We start from the raw sequence: 9,414 nt of genomic DNA, 5'->3' as shown, positions 1-9,414 counted from the left end.
AATACTTGATATATCATATTTCACCATAGTTGGATAACTACCTTCTCTTAGCAATCATTTATATATCATATTTCACCATAGTTGGATATCTACCTTCTCTTATCAATCTTTCATATATCATATTTCACCATAGTTGGATATCTACCTTCTCTTTGCAATCTTTTATATATCATATTTCACCATACTTGGATATCTACCTTCTCTTAGCAATCTTATATATCATATTTCACCATACTTGGATATCTACCTTCTCTTAGCAATCATATATATATCATATTTCACCATACTTGGATATATATCATATGTCAACATACTTGGATATCTACCTTCTCTTAGCAATAATTGATATATCATATTTCACCATACTTGGATATCTACCTTCTCTTAGCAATCTTTTATATATCATATTTCACCGTACTTGGATATCTACCTGCTCTTAGCAATCATTTATGTATCATATTTCACCACACTTGGATATCTACATTCTCTTAGCAATCGTTTATGTATCATTTTCACCATACTTGGATGTCTACCCTTATCTGAGCAATACTTGGTATATCATATTTCACCATACTTGGATATCTGCCTTCTCTTAGCAATCTTTTATATATCATATTTCACCATACTTTGATGTCTACCTTCTCTTAGCAATCTTTTATATATCATATTTCACCATAATTGGATATCTGCCTTCTCTTAGCAATCATTTATATATCATATTTCACCATATATGGATATCTACCTTCTCTTAGCAATCTTTTATATATCATATTTCACCATACTTGGATATCTACCTTCTTTTAGCAATCTTTTATATCTCATATTTCACCATACTTGGATACTTACCTTCTCTTAGCAATCTTTTATATATCATATTTCACCATACTTTGATGTCTACCTTCTCTCAGCAATCTTTTATATATCATATTTCACCATAATTGGATATCTGCCTTCTCTTAGCAATCTTTTATATATCATATTTCACCATACTTGGATATCTACCTTCTCTTAGCAATCTTTTATATATAATATGTCACCATACTTGGATGTCTACCCTTATCTGAGCATTTTTTTATATATCATATTTCACCATACTTGGATATCTACCTTTTCTTAGCAATCTTTTATATATCATATTTCACCATACTTGGATATCTACCTTCTCTTAGCAATCTGTTATATATCATATTTCATCATACTTGGATATCTGCCTTCTCTTAGCAATCTTTTATATATCGCATTTCACCATAGTTGGATATCTACCTTCTCTTATCAATCTTTCATATATCGTATTTCACCATAGTTGGATATCTACCTTCTCTTTGCAATCTTTTATATATCATATTTCACCATACTTGGATATCTACCTTCTCTTAGCAATCTTATTTATCATATTTCACCATACTTGGATATCTACCTTCTCTTAGAAATCTTTTATATATCATATTTCACCATACTTGGATATCTGCCTTCTCTTAGCAATCCTTTATCCTTTTTTGGCACCAAGTGTTCTTTCTGTTTTTACATTTTCATTGTCAATTTCACTCGAAATTTGTACCCTATTTGGTATGTGAATTATCTTGACGTGAAACAAGATTTATGCTTGTATTGCTTTTATGTGAAAGGGTGTTGTTTACATTTTAACCTCCAACAATACAGGTTACTATAATCTGCACTCCAAAATACACGCATTGATCCAGACACGTGTCAGCATGATGCTGTAAGTATTTGCTCCCGTCACGTGATCTCAATAACGTATGTTTAGAGTTTGTCCAATGGGTCCAATGCACTTGTTGTTAAAGTGACACACACTTTCAAATTCAGCGTAATGAAACATTCTAATTTACACACATTGTACACGTCACATGGAATACATAACAAACACGACCCGGCGACTTTGTGATTTAAAGTCTTGTCCTGTTTCATGGTTATTATGTTGAAATTGTTAGATGTGTGTCAGCAAATGTAGCTCAATAATTCATGGAAGCAAAGTAAATTTTTAATCGGAGCTTGTACAGACAATATAATTAATATTAGTTTTGTCGTGATCGATATGAAGCCATGCAATGCATAAAACTGGTATAAGTCGCATCTTTCTTTGTATACCAAACTAACTCTAATTTATTTTCAGTAAATTATCAGCGAGAGTTCCCTTTTCATTATTTATTTGACATCTTGATGCTGAAATTCAAGTTTATATATATATAACCTGCAATCAGTAATCCGTAATTTTGCTGAAATCGACAAATTCGAATTGCCATCAAACAACATATCGAAAACAAACATCCCCGAATAAATAATCTAATATTACATGCAATGATAGAATCAAAATCTGTGTCCAGCTCTTGGTAGTAGAAGACTGTTAACCACACCTGTAACAAACATGATCTTGTTAATATGTTGCCAATTATATTAAATGTATTGCTTATTAACAAACCGGGACGCGATCGTCTAGGTTCATTTTGAACCTCCTGTGCAATTCATAAAGTCATGCGTGGCTTTAAAACACGCTGTTTTCAATAGTCGAAAAAATCAAAAAAGTGACAATGGCTTGTAATCATTGGTACGGCATATGTACGTCTGTGTTAGTTAGCTTTTATGATCTTATGACCTTTTAGGACCTTTCTAGGTCGATATAGTTACATGCTTAGTAATGTCTACTAGGTTTCACCCAATTTTACTTAGATTAAAGCTATCCATGCATCTGTAAAATCAACATATGGAACAGAAACATACATGAAGCATCTTTCGATTTTACATACATTGATTCTATACTTCACTCCCTAAAGACAGGTGATTCGATGTCGTAAATGAATCACGTCACGAAAACTGTTTGAATAAGAAATAACGAACTTACACTTTTCCGTTTACCTTCCAGCTTTCACCAAACGTAGTGGCGTCGTTTACTTCAATACCATCGGGCGTCTGGAAGTCATTACGTTTGTCACCATCAGCATTACCAAGCAAACCACAGATCTTTCCATTGTAATCAGTGCCAGAGAATGCTACTTTTAACAGATGCTTGCTCGGTGTCCACTCCAGAGTGAATGTTGTATCCTTGGACTTGAATATCAATGTAATCAATTGCTCGTAGTTCTTGATATGTATAGCAGTTGAGTTAACATGTCCACCCTCAATGCTTCCCTGTAATATAAATTAATATATCTCAAAATCTTAAATATTGTGAATACCACAACCTTCTATAAAGTTGTATTACTATGTAATTTAATATATGTCACATTTTCGAATGTTTAGCTATCCGATATGATTTCTCAGTAACTTACTGTAACTACATCGCGGCGATTAACAATAGCATACTGGACTCCAACAGTAACATTGAAGGAAACAGTTCTTGTCTTAAATTGTTCGGTGTCTACTCTCGGTTCAAACTTAGCTGTGACTTCAAAATCAGGATGTGTTGCGCAGTCCTTGAAAAATGTATACCAGCATACACCTTGTAAACTATATTGACGTCCATCAAATGTCATCATATGTGGGTCACCAGAAGCACTTCCTTCTGTAACATATATTGTTATGTTAATTATATCATACAATAGTCTAACTTCATATGTCATGGTATATTTTAAAATAACAACATTGTCTACAAATACCAATGTCTAGCAACAAATATCGAGGTATGTCACGAAATATTCGTCTTCAAATACCATGATTAATTACAAATATCAGTGTATTCTATTACATGTTTTGTCTTCAAATAACATCGTCTAACTTTAAAACTTTTGATTTGTCTACACAAAAAATGATTTGTTAAACAATTTGTCCGTGGCTAATGACGCCAACTGAATTTTTAATATTTTCTGGAAGTATTCACAATTTATATTTGAGATGTGATTCTTGAAGTTATGTTTGTGGTGGCGTCATTTAATTTTCATCAATAGGATTTAAAAAAGAATGGCGAAAATCAGAATCTATTTTTTCCCATTTTTGGATTGAATTGCTCGATTATTTTCGTTATATTTAAATAGTTCAACACCCCACTAAGGCATATTGTCATGAATTATGTGCAATCATTTTTCAATACGTTGAACAAAAAGGAATTTGGAGCGATTTGGACTAGTAAAATCCGTAGTAATCACTTTGTATACATTTCGATTATCTTTCTAAAGAACCTAATCCAGTTCAGTGAAAATGGCATGTCCATCTTGGGTGTAAATTAGGGAATTAATATGAACAGATTTTTACCATTATATATCAGTCTATATACATCATTTGCCCATCCTCCACCTTCACCATTTGTGCATGCCGAAGATGTTCCATATTTATTATAAGTATTTGCTGCATCTGCACTTGAAGCACACCATCCTCCGTTCTGCACTGCGAACATTGAATAACCCAAATCTTTTGCTACCTCAGCACATTTTTGTATTGGATTTGCACGAGTCCCATAATTCCCATCAAGTCGTATATCAGTGCCTTCTAGTGTTGGTATGGCTCTGTCTGATGTGTCTCTATAACAACCGACAAGTTCGTATTGCGGTTGCGCCGATCGACCTAAATGAATAGTAAAACAAATCAGTGTGTGTTTGGACATTACTGATTCACGTGAAGAGCTGTTCACACAGTATGGAAACATATTTATTAATTGCCAGCTACATCCATGAAAAATGAAAATCGACTCAAAACACAAAAAGAGTTCTGGGCAATTTACAAATAACATGGTCTGTCCACAAATGGAATAATCTATCTACAAATTACATGGAAGTAATAGTTTGTTAATTATATAAACTATTGGTAAACCTCGTTGAACACCTTCACACCTTTAAAAATCTCACTCACCGACTTGCCTTTCAACCAATTTCTGTAAACAACAACCATGAACCCCAATATTATAATATAGTATTAATGAATAACAACGGGCGTAACTGGCCTAGTTTTATAAACTGTGTTTGTGTCTTTCGTATAATCGCCACAGTGAGTATACTGAATCCTACATATATCAATTTACTTAAATGATGATAACACCTGCCACCACATCAAATTGTACTCTTTTCAATCTTGGGCAAACAAACCAAATTACTCAAATGTTACTAATCAGCATGGCCACTAACATATTTTGAAAAAAAAAACGACATCAATCGAATGTGTTGCACCTTGAAGCAATGACAAAAAGGGTATAGAAAAAGTTCAATTGAAATAACATAAATGACTTTATTTCATTGCACAGTATGGTAATGTATAAATAATAGCATTACATATATTGCATGGCACACACATTTCAACAAAGAGCTGAGGGTCTTGAATCAGCTTCCTTTTGTGTAGAAGTAGTTTATCAGAATTTGTCGTAAGTTGGCAAACTATAAGTGACATTTTTAGTGAGTGCAATTGTATTGATACTCTATGGCAACTGATTTATTTTAAAATGTTAACTAACGATTCATATTTAGTAACAAGCAATATTTGAAAATATTTTTCTCAAACACTATGCTAGACAAAATCTCATAAAAGACAAAATCAAAACCATCCAGAAGTTACAGGAAAGTGCTACAGTGCTACATTATTAATATGTGTTTCCAGATGCCATCGGTGGCAGCTTTCGCTCAATTTCGAATTGTGTGAGCGGACAGTAGTTATTCTCTTATATGAGTTTACATCCGACCACGAGATTTAAACCAATGATATTCTTTCCATGATAGCATTAAACTGAATTGACACAGCTTGAAGTGTTTGCCTTACAAAGTATGTCATTCAGTATACTGTTGAAGTTATAATCCGTGTTGTTCATTTTGTGAGATTTCAACTGCTGTTTGGACGGTTTACAATATTTGAATTTTAAAACATGTTATTTGAGGATACACAACATATTGACTTTACTTGCATACTATGGCCCTACGAGTTTGCACATTGTAATATATAATGTGTTTACATATATCAATTCACCGCCATCATTTAGGCATCATATATTGTATAGATAATCAAGTGTCTAATAAAATGTAAGCCTACCTTGTGTGGAGCTGCAAGAGTGACGCTTGCCATTAAAATGAGCACTACCCAACACAACATCATTATTGACTCACTAATTGACGGAAATATAATGTTGAAATTACTTGCAACTCAGAAGCAAACACACAACTGCCAGATTGGACCTGCTGACCTGCTATTAATCAATATAAAGGTTTGACTTGATGACGTGTATTCTTGTAGTAATTACACCATCTGCTGTGAATTATATTTTCACAATTACCATACATGGTATGTCGTATATACTCAACGTTCAACGTAGGGGCTTCAGCGGCTCCGATATATATTTATTTCTACATGCCACACAGCTACTGACATACGAATAAGTGTGTCAGTCTTGCCTTATTTTGTATAAGACTTTCTAAACGAATCATCTCTCTCTCTCAATTCCTACTTATCTCTCTCGTTTTTTCATGAGTGTGATACGCCCTGTCCAGTTCGGCACATGGGGTCAGCTAAATTGAGTGGTAACTTTCGTTGATTAATTGAGGTCGGCTAAAAGTTATAAAAGGCGAGTATCACTTGTTGTGCGATTGCATGCCATGCATTGTTATAGTGCTGTGCATGTGAACATTTCTGCAAATATTTCTTTTGTGATTTGTGATTTACACCCTGTTAATTTGGGGCCTTGTGGGCAACAATTTTACTCCGGGTTTGTGTGCAAAGGACTGTAGGAGAGTTATGATGGGGACTGGTAAACTCATTTTTTGGAACAAAACTGATTAAGATGTTTCTATACAGATCATTAATAGCGGAGGGCGAATGTACACAATTTAATGATATGCGATGGTAGGATTATTCTTACCAACAAGCCACACTGTGACTATTCCAGATCATTCATCAAAACGAGTAGTCTGGAAACCATCCGACCTTCCACGGTGACTGCCTGTTTGTAATGCTATATGATAATGCTAGACCAACTATCACATGAAAAACTACTCTAAAATAGCATAGTAATACCCAATCTATTCTGGATTCATTGACCCGAGAGAAAATTACCTTTACGATAAATATGCAATAATCGTCGAGTCGGTCCGGATTGTAACACCGCCCTTTGCTCGCAGTTTAAATTCAGACTACAAAAATGTTCTGCGTTTCACCATGATTTATGTTTCTTCCTGGTGTTCACAGACGTTAAAGTTCAAATACCTTTTTGATATTAATTATCTATAATTATACGCAATACAATCCTTTTAACATTGGTCTGGGATGGAATATTTGATTTATTCTGACATCCCATACTGACACAAAAATATATTTCAACGAAAGTACGGTATGATTGTCTGATTTGCATGGTCAATATCGTTGTAGTTTCCTGGTTTCCTTTCCTGATTGTTATAATTATTGTTTATTTCCCAAACAGAAGACGTGGACTATGGAGCTAAAATAAAGGGCTCCAAGAATAGACTGAGGCTATCGACCGTGTCCCGCTAATAATTATTTTTGAATCATGTTCAGTAATTTGAGGGATGACTACAACTAATCCATTGCGTTACATACGTATTATTAAACTTTGGATGACAATTTTAAAAATGCAAACACAGCGTTATGTTTACCAATGTTACCTTTTCCAGTAAAAAGAAACGGAAAACAACCGTATATTTTCGCACGGTTTTGGTTTTGTTTGGTTATATATACTTGATTTGACATTTTTTCCTGACATCCTTGGAACATCACGACAGGTGTGGCATGCCAGCAGCAGATGCTTACCCTTCACGTGCACCTGGCCTGACTCCCTTGTGGGGGTTTGTGATGTTCTGCATCCATCAATTTTGTCAGTATATTTTTTCTAGACTACTGATATTTGGAGAATGGCTTATTGGTACTACTATAATTGTTAAACCAAGGCGTGGAAGATAACTGTTTCTTTTTGTCTTTATTCACCCAAAGAGTTCATGATAGGTATAAACAAACTTGATTTACAGATCTCAACAACTATCCTAAACTTGATAAATAGAGAAATTTTAAGATCGATTATGGATGTGAAAAATATTTGCATTTAATAAAAGATTACAAGTTACGTTCTGCGCTATGTCAGCTTTAGAACATCATCCCACAACCTTCGGGTTGAATCTGATCGTAAATTAAACATACCGAGGAATATGGGAATCTGTAAATTATGTAATTTAGGGTTGATTGTGGATAAATACAATTTTTGCCTTGAATGTCCACGTTATGAAAATCTTAAAAAAAAATATTTAACTATAATTTATCAGTCAAATCATACTTACGAACAATTTCTTCGTTTAATGCAGTTTGACAACTTCAAATCCAAAAGTCTGTATTCTACGCTTCTAAACATAGAGACAATGTACTTAATCAGTGGTGACTAGTAGATTCAACAATTGTTTAAAGTAATCCCTCTGTATGTATTTTTCTATTTTTGATTTATTGTACCATATGCCTGAGACCATTGTACTGAATAAAATTCATATCATATCATTATTAAAAAGTGCGGGCAGCTCTGGATTCAAACGGAACATAGTCCCGTTGCATCAGCACGTTGTGGAACACGGTCAATTTACCAAAATGTCACAGTTCAATTTGCGTTCAAACGATACAAAGTGTCATGGATTTGAAGTGCCGTTCAAAAATTATTACTAATAATACTAGTTGTATCTTCACACTTTACCAGGAAAACAACCACTCATATACCAGTGACCAGTGTCCGGGCGAGCGGACGAAGTTTTTAATAAGTGAGCGAGAAAAGAAAGCGGTCGGAAATTAAGCGATAAGCGGTCGATTAAAAGCGATATAAGGTTGAATGAAATGAGTACTGTAGCCCGTTTATAGCTTGACAAGCGTCGTCAAGTGGGGACATGATAGAAAGATTTGGTTGTACACGTAGGAAAGGAATCCTGAGAGGGAACAGCCCCTTGTCGAGGAAAACGTGAAAATATCGTTGGATTCGTTACGTTCTTGAAGGCTGTCCATAAAATTACAGTAAATGAAGCAAAAAGCATGCATTAGAGACAGAATTTGGTTTTCCAGTACTTAAGTCATATACTTTACTTAATGCATCTTGGCTACTCTATTGACATTGACAGTTTATCCTATTGATTTAGTACTTGAGCTGACTGATAGACATATCAGGGTATACATATAGTAAAGGTAATACTAGTGGATGTACACATATAAAGGAGATAATATTTTGAAAATACTATATACAGTACAGCACTTTTATTGATTATTCACATGTAATCGAGGATATTTATCACAAAGATAATTCTAGTGGATGTTCGCATAAAATTGAGTAAATCAGTACATGCATGTAAGCTATTTGTTTTATCATGTCATCAAAACTAAGCATATACAGCTCAGATGTTCATTTATTAGCATTTAGTAAAGCTTCAGTTTAATAATAGTTTATTGGGACAGACATACTGGCGTGCAGTTTTATATTGACCATTTTTTCACGACGTATCGTAACAGCTG

General features: G+C 34.1%; 1 protein-coding gene across 1 annotated transcript; it reads right to left on the bottom strand.

Moving 5' to 3' along the window:
• Positions 1-1,977: 1,977 nt before the first annotated feature.
• LOC102805987 (BMP-binding endothelial regulator protein-like) lies at positions 1,978-6,095 on the bottom strand. The gene is made up of 6 exons (XM_085494530.1): positions 5,962-6,095; positions 4,798-4,819; positions 4,204-4,512; positions 3,285-3,517; positions 2,858-3,144; positions 1,978-2,372 (listed from the first exon to the last, which is right to left on the bottom strand). The coding sequence occupies exons 1-6, from the start codon at positions 6,022-6,024 to the stop codon at positions 2,363-2,365; spliced, it is 924 nt and encodes a 307-aa protein (XP_085350656.1). The 5' UTR covers positions 6,025-6,095; the 3' UTR covers positions 1,978-2,362.
• Between the last annotated feature and the right edge of the window lie 3,319 nt (positions 6,096-9,414).

Source organism: Saccoglossus kowalevskii, chromosome 20, assembly GCF_978046115.1.
Source record: "Saccoglossus kowalevskii chromosome 20, keSacKowa6.1, whole genome shotgun sequence".
In the NCBI taxonomy this organism is placed as follows: Eukaryota; Metazoa; Hemichordata; class Enteropneusta; family Harrimaniidae; genus Saccoglossus; species Saccoglossus kowalevskii.
Note: the sequence above shows the minus strand (reverse complement) of the source record. Positions and strands in the feature narration are given on the sequence as shown.

Coding starts and splice junctions, on each gene's coding strand:
- LOC102805987 (XM_085494530.1), bottom strand. CDS start 6,024: ATGATGTTGTGTTGGGTAGTGCTCATTTTAATGGCAAGCGTCACTCTT. Junction 4,513..4,797: donor ATTGGTTGAAAGGCAAGTCG/GTGAGTGAGATT, acceptor CTATTCATTTAG/GTCGATCGGCGCAACCGCAA. Junction 3,518..4,203: donor ATATAGACTGATATATAATG/GTAAAAATCTGT, acceptor TATATGTTACAG/AAGGAAGTGCTTCTGGTGAC.